This window comes from Electrophorus electricus, chromosome 7 (assembly GCF_041902795.1).
Source record: "Electrophorus electricus isolate QZ-2024a chromosome 7, ASM4190279v1, whole genome shotgun sequence".
NCBI lineage: Eukaryota > Metazoa > Chordata > Actinopteri > Gymnotiformes > Gymnotidae > Electrophorus > Electrophorus electricus.
The window spans coordinates 24,298,087-24,314,038 of NC_137503.1; the positions used below are offsets into that span (position 1 = coordinate 24,298,087).

At 39.4% G+C, this 15,952-nt stretch overlaps 2 protein-coding genes across 3 annotated transcripts; both read left to right on the top strand.

Moving 5' to 3' along the window:
• The first annotated feature begins 7,188 nt into the window (after positions 1–7,188).
• Positions 7,189–11,132, top strand: gja13.2 (gap junction protein alpha 13.2). The gene is made up of 2 exons (XM_027001640.3): positions 7,189–7,348; positions 9,831–11,132. Exon 2 carries the CDS (start codon positions 9,854–9,856, stop codon positions 10,715–10,717), a length of 864 nt encoding a protein of 287 aa, XP_026857441.1. The 5' UTR covers positions 7,189–7,348; positions 9,831–9,853; the 3' UTR covers positions 10,718–11,132.
• A 210-nt stretch (positions 11,133–11,342) lies between these two features.
• On the top strand, positions 11,343–15,853 carry gja1b (gap junction protein alpha 1b). Of its 2 annotated transcripts, none has more exons than XM_081717450.1 (2): positions 11,343–11,516; positions 12,981–15,853. In XM_081717450.1, exon 2 carries the CDS (start codon positions 13,095–13,097, stop codon positions 14,238–14,240), a length of 1,146 nt encoding a protein of 381 aa, XP_081573576.1. In that variant the 5' UTR covers positions 11,343–11,516; positions 12,981–13,094; the 3' UTR covers positions 14,241–15,853. The 2 variants fall into 2 exon arrangements, with proteins under 2 accessions (XP_081573576.1, XP_026857473.1); XM_027001672.3 differs by having other exon boundaries at positions 11,344–11,516; positions 13,079–15,853.
• Positions 15,854–15,952: the final 99 nt, after the last annotated feature.

Here is a 15,952-nt window from a genome sequence, read left to right on the forward strand (position 1 = left end):
TATCGAAGAATCAAAGAGGGAATTTAAGGAACTCATATGCCCTGCTTACATTTGTTTTATTTCGTGATTAGTCCTGATTCTGCTTCATATTACATTTGTACTTTGTAAAAACTAAATGTTCTGAATGTTTATGTGACTTTTTAGTGTCTTGTGCCTCTATGAAAACAGGCACCCAGGTCAGGAGGTGATAAGATGCTTTGAACGGAGGTCTCTGAGGCCTAATCTAGCCACACCCCTCTCTCCTCCTCCTGACTGTCTCCCTCTTCTTAAATATGATTATACCCCTGTGCTGTTGGACTGCCTGAGGTTAAAACCACTGCCTGAGGTTAAAATCAGTTGTCAACAACAAATATTTGTGAAAAGTCTAACAGGAAAATATTGGGGACCCTACTGCAGCATTTGAAACAAAACTCTCCTCTCACCTCACATCGTATTTTCTGTTTGCTATTTTTTTCTTCAGTGCTCAACAAAATAAAAACCAAGAGGAAAAAGAAGACCAACAAATAGCTACACCTCAGGAAAACAAACAGAACTAACTTTTTGTTTCTGAGCCACTATTAAAAAATTCTATATAATTGACTTTTCCTTAAATGCTATATATTTCTTTCTTGTATATCATTTTATTTGTTTGGTTTTATGTTACAAAAGCATATTATTGAAGACCTTTTTGTGCCAACAAAAATTCGTTTTTTGGCCACCCAATTTTTTGGCTAAGAAAAAATGGACCCAAAATGTTTCCACACATGCAAATAAACACTGAGAATCTGACTCTACATTTAGAATCTGAGGATCAACACAATCTCCTGTCTCTTCACTGCCGAATTTCTAACTGTGTGTAAGATCATTCTATGGCTTCGACTGCCTCTGATCTTTAAATTCAACAGCAATGCAGTTCTACTATAAACTATATAATCAACTGAGGCTGATTTGGTGACCAATGCTGCATTTCCTTAGCATATTTTAGCCCCCTGGAGTTTTTATATTTTCTTGGCCTATTCCTATGATATTACATGTGAGACATCAAAGCCATTTATCTGTGGATGGTGTTGAGCACCATCCACATGTTTCTAGAAAACAATACTACCAGATTTGGTGTGGGGTTCTGGCGCACAAGGCTGTGGGTTTTGATCTGACCTACATTCCAGCATCTAATCTAATGAGAATCAGTGCTTTGTTTGATGTATATTGTCAGAGGAGGTTGAAAGTTTGTTGCTGCATTTTCCAGAAAGCTGATTGCAAAATTCTTTTTTATGCCATATTGGTTCATTATTGGGTGTATAAGAGCAAAATTTGAGTTGAAACCTGAAATGTTACATTTGTAAAAAAAAATAATAATCGAGAAATATAAAATGTAAAATGTTAGATACATTTGTAAAAATGTAGGAAGGTTATGAGGGCAAAGTATCTAGCATAAAGATAGGCATGTGTAACAAAAACTAATACATTTATTTAAAAGAGAAAAAGTAAATAAAAGAAACGATGATACTTTTGATAGCTGCTTGTTTATTCATTATGGACTACAGATAGGAATGCATTTACCAAAACCTTTTCAATGGAATGACCCTATTCAAAGTTATTCAAAGAAGTGGAAACCAGTGTGTGACACTGGGGACACAGAAGAAGCGAGAGATGAAGTTGAGCTAACGTGCTCTTTATTATCCATGACAAACAACGGAAATGGTAAAGTAATCCGCAGGGATGCTAGGAACGCCGAGTTGCAATGCACTGTGTCCACAGCGAGGTGTGACATGGGTCTCAGAGGAGTAGGCAGGGGGAGCAACTTACCGACAGGGGGGACACGTGGGATCTTGCTGCGGGCACAGTCCATGCGCGAAGACACATATTTCACCACGTCCTTGTGCATAGCAGGCCACCAGTAGCGAGTGCCTGTTAACTGTGCCGTTTGTGTGGCACCAAGATGTCCCGTTCCCATGGAGGTATGTGAGCATGTAATCAGAGCACCCTGATGTTTCGTCGGTACATAGAGGTATTCGGATGGGCACTGTGGATGTGGATTCGCGGCCTTTATTTGTTGGTCGAGGTCCCACACCAGGGACGCCAAGAAGCACGAGGGGGGAAGAACACTCATCGGTAGGGCTTCTGCATGGCCTGCTTGCAGGCCAGCTCTGCCTGCAACTCTACCCTTAGCCCTCCAAGGAATGTGTCGAACAGCGTGGGTTCATTCCATCTTGTTCCTGCAGCCAGGGTCCAGAACTCCATGGCGTAGTCAGCAGCTGGTCTGAGACCCTGCCTCAGGTGCAACAGGGCTTGTCCGCAGAGCCTCCCCTGACGGGGGTGGTTGAATACAGCCCTTAGTTCCCAAACAAACAACGAGTAGTCGCTCATCAGGGGCGACGCATTAGTGACGAAACCACGTGCGAGCTTTACCCGTGAGCCTGGAGATCACGGAGGATACTTTCGCGTGATCCATTAACCAAGGCTGGTACCCAAAGAAGAGTTCACACTGGACAATGAACCCCTCACAAGTTTCCGGGTCTCCTCCATATGCCTCAGGGGTAACGATCAGAAAAATCTTTTTGTTTGTTTGGTTATAACGTGTCCTTAACAGACAGATACCAAGTCAACAAGTAATGAGATTTTAGACCACAATATGATTAGTCCAAAATCACTTTGGCACAGATGATATCATTTTTAAGTAATTTATTTTGCACATTAAATAATGAGAGGAAATCTGGCAAGATGGTACATGCAATAGAAGCTACATTCACAGTCTGTTGTTTTTTTTTTCGTTACATTTTCATTGGTTTAGCTGTTATTATATGGGTAAGTATTATATAAATATGTTTAGCCAGGGGAGGGACATTTGAAGAACTGCTTTAAACGTTCTGCCATGTTTCCAGTAACCCCTTTCATTAATTCCCACTTTGACAAGAAAATATCCCAGTAAAGTCAATGTTTGCATAAGCAGTATTTAGGAGTGCATTTACAGTATAAATGAATATTTTAAAAATCCATGCCCATTGGACGAAACCAGGTCACGCTTGACAAAGGATGATAAAGGTTGACAATAAAAAAACACAGGTTACAGAAGTCTGGGACAGCCAATCAACTGACCTTATTGTACAGTAGTGGGGCCAGCAACCAACAACTTTCATTTGACTGTAAAATGTATGGTAGTCTACTAGGCTAAAGAGTAGATGTATAGTAAAGTGATCACAGTGTGATTTCAGCAGTATGCTAGAAAAGTAGACAACTAAATCAGGAAAAGTTCTTAGCCACTTGATGTATCTGATATGTTGTTGTACGTTCTCGGTGATTTGTTATTTGTTATCTGATTTGTTATGATATCAAAGAGCATTTTGAATACACAAATTACACCTCCTATACCAATAAACACATATGATCATCATTTTTACAGAATTGTTTGTGCAGAAATGTTGTGAACACCAGTATCAAATCAGGCCAAATTCTACATACAAATGTCCTTTTCATTTGCTCTTTGCAGTAGTTTTGAAGGGCAGACGAGATGGACTACAGGGGACTTGTCGCAAAATGTGTGGAAGAAGTGCTGACCCACTCTACGGTCATTAGCAGAGTATGGCTGACTGTCCTCTTCATCTTCAGAGTCCTAATGTTGATGATGGGAATGGTGGGATTAACACCCACAATACCTGAAATATCCTGCCACACCCAACAGCCCGGCTGTACCCAGGCCTGCTATGACTCCTTTTTTTATGTCCTTCCCATTCGTTTCTTTTGGACACAGCTCATTTTTGTATCTACCCCCACTGTGTTGTACCTTGCTTATGCAATGCATGTCATCTACAGAGCCGGCCATTTTACAGGGGTGCCCCCGAAACATACTAAACCAAAGGCCGACGTGAACGTGAGCAAAAGTGTGCTGTGTGGCTACTTTTCTCAGCTGCTTGTCAAGATCACCATGGAACTTGCTTTCATTGTCGGCCAATATTTTTTATACGGTTTAGTGATGAGTCGAGAGCTGGCTTATCCGTGTCCCCACACAGTGGAGTGTATCTTGTCTTGATGCACTGAGATGTCCATCATTTCCATCTACATGTTTGCAGTCGCGTGTGCATCTGTGATCCTGAATGTGCTGGAAGGGATTGTGCTTTTGAAAAGGCTGAGGACAAAAAGAGAGAAACTGTCAGAGAGAGAGTCTCTCATCTTCATGTTTGACAGATGCAGGTGAAAGCTTATGAGCTAAAGGAGGTCACTGACTAAATTATCATGCAAACCTACAGTATAAGTAAAACTAGGTTTTCTGCTAAGCCTCTACTTCAGTGCAAATGATCACTATAATAAGCCTGCACAGATCTTCTGATGATGATATCTCAATTGTGTTTAACCTGTTAACTTTTTAAGGGTTAGAATATCATTTGCTTCACATTGTTAATATAGTGCTCTAATGTTCACTGCCGAATATATACAATTGAAAATATATGTATATGGATATATGTATGTATTGTTTTTCATGTTGTTGAAAACCTATTCTGGAAAATACGTAAACGAATGCATAAAGAAATTCCAAAATTAAATCTGTCAGAATATGCCATTTGGTTTAAGAACATGTCAACATCACAAAACCATTTATATTTTAAAGTTTATACTTTATATACAATTCTCGAAGGTTCTAAAGACTGACCGATAAAATGTTTACTTAGCAAGGGGTTTACAGCATCTGCACCACATAGGAAGGTGTTGTCAGCAGTGCATGAGACACAGGTCTCTCCTCTAAGTCTCTTCTTGGTGGCCATACATTTATTTCATTTTATTTTTTATGTAACAAGATACAGTCATCCAACTTAATGTATATACTCACCAGCAAATTTAATTTAAACACCATTTAACTAGAAACACATTGGTAGGTGTCCAGTTAGATTCTATAGCCCATCTGGTGCTAATCACAGTTTAATTGTCTTCTAGCCCCTCATCATTGGTCAGTTTCTGACCACAGGACTGCTACTAGTTGAATATTTTCGGTGGCAGGAGTCTCACCCGAGGAGTGACTTTGACATGTAAAACACTGTTGTATCTCATAAACCTGAAGTATCAGTTCACAGTTATGCAAGTACCAAGTCAGTGTTATTGATGTCTTGAGAATAGTCTACCACCTATAATATCTGTTCAGCTGTGGTCTCTGTGGTCAGAAACTGACCTCTGATAAACAGGATAGAAGGTGGCAATTGTGCATGGCAACACATAGTCTACGGTCTGTTATTGTACACTTTTAAAGCAGACATCCATGTCCATAATATCCATAATAAAATGTACAGTGAGTGTAGGTACAAGGTAATTGTTTCTAATAATGTGTCTTATTTGTGCATGGCCATTCTGTGTCGGTTTCCCTGTAAGGAAAAACAAAAACTACATGTATACCATGACATGTAAAGCTATGTGATTTGTTTACTGAAGTCAACTAGTTTGTATACCACTTCTCACCTGTGAGAGTAACTGCAAGGACAAACTTTGATCTCTTCTGCTATGCAGTACATGAACCAAAAGAATTAACATTGTTGTTTTTGAGGTGGTGCGAATAGTTAAGATAGGTCAGAGTACTGTGGAAATGAACTTCTGTGTAACAGGAAACATAGCAAGCAGCTGCCACCTACTAGTGAAGTCATGGTACATACGGGAGCATACACATAATTCTTCCCAACTGTCACAATATGGCCCCTTCCTCCTCCTCAAAAATCTATGTGTGTGTCTGTGTGTGTGTGTGTGTTCGTCAATCTGTAGTGCCACACCCTCTCTTGAGTGTGTGTGTGTATATATATATATATATATATATATATATATATATATATGTCTCGTGTTTTGCGTTATTAAAACATTTGTTTCAACGTGTCTGGTCCCCACATCCTCCTTAAGCCTCGTAGCGTCACACCAACCACAATGACATTACATTTAACAATTGGACTGCTATCAAGCATAACTCATCTGTGACTCTAACAAGTGTTTTCTTTCTTTCTATCTTTTTAGCAAGAAGTGTTGTCCAAACACTGGGTATTAAGAAGTACCTATAACCATGGAGTACATTTAATTTCAAATGTGTAGACACAAACGAACATGTTATTGCACAAACTCTGATCAGATGCTCCTAAATGGCCATGAGGGATTTGTATGTAGCCCAGACGTCAGCTGTCAAATTGGGTACAGAGAGGCAGAAGCTGTGGATGGAGAAGAGGATTGGTTAGGGTAGGTGTAAAAGAGAAATCAGTGAAACACCTCTGATTTCTGTCAATATCAAGAAAACAATTACCACAAGGTCCCAGATGGGCATGTTCCCATTATATGCCACATATATTCATAGCAACAACTGAAGGTGCTAAAGCAAGCTGTGTTTAGGACTGGTCAGTTACAGATATGATGGATGAGGACAGCACACAATCTATATCAGTAATTATATTTTCGTCATTGTACAATCTATGACTCTGATCTCCTTGCACACCCAGTTCATCACTGAAGCAGTCAGTGAACAAAAATGCTAGAAAATTGTGAAACAAAGGTAGTTCCTCATTGCAGAGAGAAGTACAAACTTAGACTTTCGTCTAGTGTCTGGCAGTTGTTTTTTGACAAAAAAAAAAAGTATTCTGAAATTGTCATGTTGCACTAACACTAACTTAGCGCTAAATTATTTTGTGAGTAAGTAGGTGACTTGTACAGAAAACATTTTTGTTACTTGGTTTATTTGGTTACTATCTACATCAAATGTCAAGTTCAGTAAAAACAACATTACATATTTTTTTTCCAATTTTGGGCATATTTTGGTTTGCAACCCAGGGTATTGTTTGATTTCATGAACTATATAGCTCTGTCTTTATAACAATCAAAGCGACAAACAAACAATTAGACGAGAAAACTGCAAATTGCTCTAGTTATAACATCATAATTATTCAGCTCCCCACTTGTTAGTCTTATTTTCAGTGAAATCCATGCTGCCATATAGTGGTAGATGTCACATGATTCCATGCTTAATCTTGTCACGTGATTTAATTATTTAGCTGTGGGAGAAAAGGTTTTGCAACATGTAATTATTTTGCACTTTTGACTTTGCTTTGCAAGAAATTATTCAAGAAGTAGAGGCATATGAATATGTGGAGTTTAACCTGTATATGAAGTTTTGTGGTTGGGGTGGAGCGAACAACTGGGATTTTTGATATATGTAAATGAAAGTGTGACTAATTTATGAAGATAAAGGGTGATTGGCTGTATGTCTAAATAGGGAACACATGCACATTTGCTTAGTTCTGTCTATAGTCCAAAGCCCGTGGAGCTGAATAAACATCCCCATCACCTGAATATATTCAGCCAGCAAATTTAAAAACATTTCTACATTTTCGGATTGTGATCTGCCAGATTAGCCCAGGTAAGTATTATTTAGTTTTATTTTCCTTTTTTATGTACTACAATTTAATATATTATACAGACGACAAGAGTAATTTTACAAAAGCTAAAATGCTAATCATTTCGTCAACAGACAGGTAATTAATATATGTGTAACTAGTTGATGTGGTACCAATTTAAAGCAATATTTTATCATTCAGCTGAAGGACATAATAAATAATACAAAAATCATAAAATCACCAAGATCAGTAATGGCATGTTCATCTAATCTAAATATATGTGTTCAACCTTTATTATACTATTGTTGTTATTCACTACTCGATACATAACAAAAGCACTTTCTATTTCTAACAAATATTTCAATATACATGAGAAAATGTCACACAGAAACCATTTATGAATAAGAGGAACATTTTGATGTTTTTGTCAAAAGCTTATTTCTCTTCCTCTTGCTTATACACAAAAATCTTTTCACATTTTTTATCATTTTCACACACTTTTGAGCAGTTTTAAGCAATTTTGCCTTGTCTGGAGACATTGGTGTCTCTTTAAACTAACTACTACAGGGATATAACAGAATATTCTTGTTATTCTTGTTTGCTAATCATAGCCTTACCTAATTTGTTGAAACCACTGAGACAATAGCCTTATTTCCCAGGGGAAAAAAAAAGTTTCCCATTCCACTAGAACAATCAGCCTTATAATTTCAAATCAAATATCTATCAGATCATATATTGAGGCAATATTTACTGCTGAGAGTTGAGGTACAACCAATCAGAATTGATACACTGAATTGAAATGTATGCAATTTATAACTGTGGAAAAACCCCATTTGATATATAGTGCTCTTACAACTGCGTGGCATAGCACTGTTTGAGATTTTATGTGTGTGACACCCTCAGAAAACCCCACTTTCTAGATGCTATAGTTTACACATTCTCTTCACTGTCTTCAGACAGTTATGGCAGTTCTTAGATCAGTGCAGCTGTCTGCTAGCATATTTGGGTTTTGTTGAAGAAAGCTGGATTTACAAATAAAATGGATGCACCTTTGGCCTAAGTAACATTGGAGCTCCCATAGGGTGCCTTTAGTCATAATCCATGTGCTCATTAGGCTTCTAACAAATTTGATTTAATTTAATTAATTATTAATAATAATGCATTAACAATAAGAAAATTATGGGCTACTTAAAAATACTCAAGTTGGTGGAACTGACATGACTTCTATGTTTTGGATTAATGCTGAGTTTGCAAACCAGGAATAGCTTTATTTGTTAAGATGGTTACAAAGTCAGAGTGCGGCAGTTTGGCTTACTGTCATGTTTGATCATTGTCAAATACCACGTTCTGACAATAGTTGGACTGACTGAAATCCTCAGACACAGGCCTGTTCAAATGTTCATTTTAATAAGCAAACTAAAACCAAAGGACAAACAAAAGCTGAGCAGATCCCAGCTTTTTGAATTATCCCAGGTCATTCAAATTAAATATCTATCAAATCTGAAAGTTGGCATATTTGAAAAATATGTCATTGTAAGTTATATTTAATTCATATCACATATGTTTTACATCATTTTGGCCACTTTGTATGGATCCCACACTACATAAATATGCTTTATTTTGTTTTGTATTATAGATGTTTGTATTTAAAATATCTTTAATAGTTTTAGCATGATATATGCCTGCTAGGTCTATGCGATTTTCTATATATTTTAAGTATTTATGTAATGTGATTCTATAGGGCTTTTACAGACCTTTGTTATAGCACTAAAAATCACAGACAATACGATGACTGTGCCCTCTGGTGGTTGACAATAAAAATAGCAGCTTGGGCTGTCACAGCTACTGCCAATATAGAAATGGATAAATCAGGTACTGAAATTGCAGCATTTCCAGATGTCCTTACAAAACTTGTGACATTTATAATCAAGGCTACTTCAGTGATTTCTGAAAGCTTGGCTTGACTTGTGTTTTTGTTGTCCTTTCTTGATTTAAAACTTAAGTTTTAAATAAATTATGTCAATTCATATACATCACACAATCATGCAAACTGTACATAGGTGTTTTACATGAATAGAAGTCTGATGTGCTTAGAAAACAAATATGAAATGCTGTTGCTTCTGCTTACAGCACAGAATTAGAAATCTGTAAACTGTCTAGTCTATGCCAAATTGAAAAATAATACATTTCCAAAGACTCCTGGAAGCCAGTCTGTCTTTAGTGTAAAAAGGGTTCAGGATTTGTGAGTGGCCGAAGCCTCTGCAAAGCCCAGTTTTAAAAAATTAACATGAGAAATAAAAACACATAGTACACATGTGATGGATGATACACAGTATATTCAATATTATTGGAATATATATAGATAACTAACTGATATTTAGCAGATAAATCACTTGTAGGAGGAAATAATGCTTGCCATTTCTCAAACTCCATTATTATTGTCTTTGCACTTCTAGAGACTTCTAGATTATTAACTGTAATCAATTTTTCTCTTTGCCCTACTAGAGTAACCCTGAGAACCAGAGACAATGGGAGACTGGGGGTTTCTCTCGTCCTTACTGGACAAGGTGCAGTCCCACTCTACTGTCATTGGCAAGATATGGATGACCGTGCTCTTCATCTTCAGGATCCTCATCCTGGGGACAGGAGTCGAGAGCGTGTGGGGGGACGAGCGCTCTGAAATGGTCTGCAACTCCAACACGCCCGGCTGCGAGAACGTGTGCTACGACTGGAAGTTCCCCATCTCTCATGTCCGCTTCTGGGTCATGCAGATCATCTTTGTGTCCACACCGACTCTGGTGTACCTGGGTCATGCCATCCATGTGATCCACCAGGAGAACAAGCTGAGAGAACAAGCTAGAGACAGACAGGAGAACAAGCTAGAGACAGACCATTCAGTGAGGTCTCCGAAGTACACGAATGAAAAGGGCAAAGTCCAGATCAAGGGCAAGCTGTTGGGTAGCTACCTGGCTCAGCTGTTTTTCAAGATTCTTCTAGAGTTGGCTTTCATCTTTGGACAGTACTACCTGTACGGCTTTATGATGCAACCCATTTTCCATTGCGAAAAACCGCCGTGTCGACTTCAGACGGAATGCTTCATGTCAAGGCCCACCGAGAAGACCATCTTCATTATCTTTATGCTGGTGGTTGCCTGTGTATCTCTGGCCTTAAATGTGATGGAAGTGTGTTATTTGCTTTGTCGCTGCTTGATAAGAAGATCGAAACATAACGTTGTGTTACACTCTGATGCCAAAGCCCATTATAATCCATTTTCATCAATTTCAGGCCTGAAAACTGAGGGGAGTTTGAAGCAGAACTACATGAACAAAGGGATTGAAAATGAGTGGAGTCAAAAAATCAGTAGTCTTGCTGAAGCAAATGCTGAATTGTAGAAGTACATATTACTGTTAGAAATCCTTGATATGAATGTATCATTAATGAATATATCATAAAGTATGACAGCAGATGGCGCACTGCACCTGCTGCGTGGAAGTATCGTCGTGCGCAGCAGCTGCATACTTTTCTAGGCTAATAAGGTGTAGATGTCAGTTTTAAACAAGCTGGTATATCCCAAACTTTATCATGAAGATCCTAACGTTGTCCTGCTGTAATTCATACGCTGACAATTATTAAGATGTGATTTAAAAGGTGTTCAATTATGATGTATTTTGTAGTTTGGACATAAGAGGCTAAACCGTTATGTGCAATAAAAAGTTTATCATAGAGAAAACTGTTTGATATACGATGAGAGACTGATATACGTATATAATGGACTATTAAAATGGTGTATTCTGTGTTTAAACAAGACTTACTATTGTTACGATTTATTTTCGCTTAGACTAAACCCTCCCAATGAGCAGTTCATACGATAAATCAAACTATTTGTAAGTTATAAACTATTTGGCAGAATGACAAGATTAGCCGAACTCAAGACAATATTCCTAAAGACAGTGTAAGAAGAGCCAAAGGATTCTGACGTAGGAGTCATGTGACTTATCCAACTTGGTGTGCCTGCTTACTCGTTTCTTCCCAACACGGCGCAAAGTCGCTTATAAGCAAAGAAAGTTTGACAAGTGCGTCTCAGTTTCTCTGTGGTCCCCGAGTTGGATTTCAAGAAAGCGGTGTCTGCTCTCAAGAAGTTACGGAGAAAGTCCCTTAGGGCTCTCTTCTTCCTTCTCGGTGTCTCTTCAGGTACGTTACCAAAAGTTTATAGTTTTAATCGACTTCTGCTTCTGACGTTTTTACACCTATAAAAAAATGCGCAGCATTTAGAAAAATATACGTGCAAGCGTTTTCACAGATTTACACATAAAATCAACGGAATTCTCCACAATTTCCATATTCGGTAAATCTACCACTAGTCTATATTTCCTGTGTGTTTTTTTTTTTTTTTTTTTTTTTTTTTTTAAACACGGGAGCCAACGCATTGCTTGCGTTCACTATTTCATTCACATCTTCCCTCTTACAGGTTATGTGATGCATTATGAGATAGCTATAACGACTGCTATAAACATTCCAAACATTGGTATACAGAACAGAGTGCATAGATTAAGAGAATAAGTATTACACCAGGATTGACTAGAGCTAGAAAACAAAATCACCCTGATTCACAAACCAGATATAGGCCCATATTAATAAAATGACAGTAGTAAAACACTCCTTTCCCTCAGATTAGACATTACGTATTTTTGTTTCTTGTGTAGCTAGAACATTGTATTTTCTCTTATGCCATTGCCTAATTGGTACGAAAATGTACCGAAAACCAGTCCGAAAAAATAATTTTGTTGGCGGAGCGCATTGATAGTTGTTCTTGATTCGAATGAGCGTCTTATCCATGGTTTGCAGTGGTGCTTTCATGTCAAATTACTGAGGCATAAGTCCCTGGAGGTTTTGTGGGGAGGTGAAATTGCGCCACGGGGGCCTATATGTGTGTCCTGAAAACGGCAGTGTATCCGAAATTTTACTTACAGCATCAGAGCACTTAGAGCATTTGCTAATCGCAAATAATTTTTTTTCTTCGCAGAAAACGTCTGATGTAATAATTATTGGGACTGATTAAATGCCACGTGACACTTGCCTTTTTATGTGCCTGCTTTATTAAGACTTATTATTTATAACAAACATTTTCTGGCAGTCAGAATTCACTCAGTAATTCAGGAGCTGATGCGCTTGAAATTTCATACTATTATAGTCTTGTCATTTTGACAGGCTAGAATAGCTGCTCTGTATTCGTTTTGCCGCATCGACTTGCTTTAACGTGATTAATAAGTGAAAGGAACGCTGAGATTCAACCCTGCGCCTGCGCCTAACCCCCCCCCCCCCCCCCCCACACACACACACACACACACACACACACACCCCAACACACACACACGCGCGCGCGTGCACATACAGTCTCCTCACCACCCTTTTTTAAGGGAAACCCGCATAGGTAGCATTCGCTTAATACTGCAACAATTTTTTTTTCCATTCAACTCTCTAACGTGATGAAAGACATAATGTTGTAATTTTACATTTGGATCAAACGCAAAAATTAAAAGTCCATTATGGAAATATTGTCTTTGCTGATCCAAGTCTTTTTTCCAAGTTTGCATATATTTTGAGTACCTGTATAGGATATTACACGCTGCTACTATACATTTCCTGATTTTCCAGGCTTAGATGACATCAGTTGCAAGTGCTGGACCCCCTTTGACAAGTAGCATGACATTTTAAAATCTATAATAAATAATCTCATCCATTGTTTTCGGCAGCAAGAACGCCCTAAAGATGGGTGACTGGAGTGCTTTGGGAAGGCTCCTTGACAAGGTGCAGGCATACTCCACAGCCGGAGGAAAGGTCTGGCTCTCCGTCCTGTTCATCTTCCGGATCCTGGTTCTGGGAACAGCCGTGGAGTCCGCCTGGGGTGATGAGCAGTCGGCTTTCCATTGCAACACCCAGCAGCCCGGTTGCGAAAACGTGTGCTATGACAAGTCTTTCCCCATCTCTCACGTGCGCTTCTGGGTGCTGCAGATCATCTTCGTGTCCACACCTACGCTCCTCTACCTGGCGCACGTGTTCTACCTGATGCGCAAGGAGGAGAAGCTCAATCGCAAAGAGGAAGAGCTGAAGGCAGTGCAGAATGACGGTGGCGATGTGGACATCCCCCTGAAGAAGATTGAGCTGAAGAAGCTCAAGCACGGCCTGGAGGAGCACGGCAAGGTGAAGATGAAGGGGGCACTCTTGCGCACCTACATCGTCAGCATCTTTTTCAAGTCTGTCTTCGAGATCGGCTTCCTGGTGATCCAGTGGTACATCTACGGCTTCACTCTCTCCGCCGTGTACACGTGTGAGCGATCACCCTGCCCCCACCGGGTGGACTGCTTCCTGTCCAGGCCCACTGAGAAGACCGTTTTCATCATCTTCATGCTGGTGGTCTCACTGGTTTCCCTCCTTCTCAACATCGTCGAGCTCTTCTATGTGCTCTTCAAACGGATCAAGGACCGTGTAAGAGGTAAACAAAACCAGTACCCGAATGTTGGCACCCTGAGCCCCACGCCCAAGGACCTGTCCACCACGAAGTATGCCTACTACAATGGATGCTCCTCACCCACAGCCCCTCTGTCGCCCATGTCTCCGCCAGGATACAAGCTCGCCACGGGCGAACGGACCAACTCCTGCCGCAACTACAACAAGCAGGCGACGGAGCAGAACTGGGCCAACTACAGTGCTGAGCAGAACCGGCTAGGCCAGAATGGCAGCACCATCTCCAACTCGCATGCCCAGGCCTTTGACTATCCAGATGACACACAGGAGCACAAGAAGCCAGCGGTGAGCCACGAGCTCCAGCCGCTGGCGCTGATGGACCCACGGCCGTGCAGCCGCGCCAGCAGCCGCATGAGCAGTCGGGCCAGGCCCGACGACCTGGATGTCTAGCCACGGTGGCCGGGGCTAATGCCAACCTCACTAGGGCACAGACATGGGGTCACAGAGAGAGATGCAAAGGGGCAGGCTCCGGCCGCCACGCTGTGCTGGCTCCAGGCTCTAGTTGATACAGAGACATCAAATTACTCACACTGCTGGAGGTACTATTCGTTCATTAATGATGCCTTAACCGCTGAACAGCTAGGGGGCAAGAGGCCGCGAATGGGTTCTCTTCACCTCCTGATAGTCCCACCTTTCTGCTGGAAGACTATGCCTCGGTGATGTGATTCATTTCATTGCTTTGCTCTGCTGCCACAGAATGGCATTCAATTTCTAAACACCCATTTTCAGTATTTCAGAAGGGTTTTCCCTTACTATTACACATATTCCCCTCACCTCTATGACCTCAACACCATTTAGTCAAACAGGGTTGTGAGTAGATCCCTAGTGCTGAAGTTCATGAATTAATATTTATTTATTCATAAAGAATACAGGACATCCACCACTAGATGACTGACTACTACTCATATCCATACAAATATCCATATCCACATTCATGGATAATACTTCATATGAAGTAATAACAATAACAAATCACTAGAGCCAATTGCATATTTATTGACAATTATCCAAATTTCTGCAATACATTTATTAACAAAAGGTTGCTTTTATTAATCATAGTGGACTGTCATTTTCCTGATAAACTTTGAATATATGTGGTGTTAGTTTGTTTATTTTGGGTTTGTTATATTGGTCTGGGGCAGATGTAGCTGATATATATTTTTTTTTTTTGGTTTTTGTTGTGTTCTGGAAATCTTTGAGAGAAAGGCTTTTTTTGTTCCTCTTTGAAAGTACTCTGTGCCATTTTTAATCTTCCTCGTCTTTTTGAATGGGAAAGGGGAATAAAGTTTTTCTTCCTTTTTTTGAGTGGGTGATGTGGGTAATTTTTTTTTTTTTTTTTTTTATAAGTCAATGTAATCGTGCTGCTTGAGAGATATAGAGTTTTAGTACTGTAAATCAAGCTAACTGTGTCACAAATGTGAGTTTTTAGAAGACTGCTTGTTAGAGCTGGACTAATATTTAGTCATTTAAATAAAAAACTATATATATGCCAATGTAGCTCCACAACTACCAAACACTAGTAGATGAAATTTCAATTGGACATTTTAGTTTTGATTTCCAAACTTTACATCACAGCATTATCGGTACTCAAACATGGAGGCTCATGGATTTTTCAGCTACAATGGTGTTTGCACTGAGATTTTGGCTAGGATGTTGTATGACTTGTAAGTGGCAAACGTTCTCTCTGTTATGCATGTAACTAATTTATTTTACCACATACCAGGCAGAAAATCACTACACTAAACAGTGTTTTCATGTGAACCCTTGGTTGTTTGGGTCCTGAAAGGGCCAATTTGGCATCTTACATCCATTGAACAAGGCAAATAAGGTTGTAGATTTGTTTGAAGAAGTGAGTTGAAAAAATGTCATTCCATGGGAGTCCACTGTTGTACAGTGTGCGAGTGCATGATAGCAAAAAATGTAATTAATCAAATCTGTGAAAAGAGAAAAAAAAAACAAAAAAAAAATGCTATTTTAACCAATAAAGATTTTTCTTTGTAATATTTGATGTGTTTATATTTAAACTTTTGAGAGGTATCAGATGAATGTCAACTCATCCCCTCAGATGAATGACATCCCACTGATGTCATATGTCCTTTCTG

Coding starts and splice junctions, on each gene's coding strand:
- gja13.2 (XM_027001640.3), top strand. CDS start 9,854: ATGGGAGACTGGGGGTTTCTCTCGTCCTTACTGGACAAGGTGCAGTCC.
- gja1b (XM_081717450.1), top strand. CDS start 13,095: ATGGGTGACTGGAGTGCTTTGGGAAGGCTCCTTGACAAGGTGCAGGCA.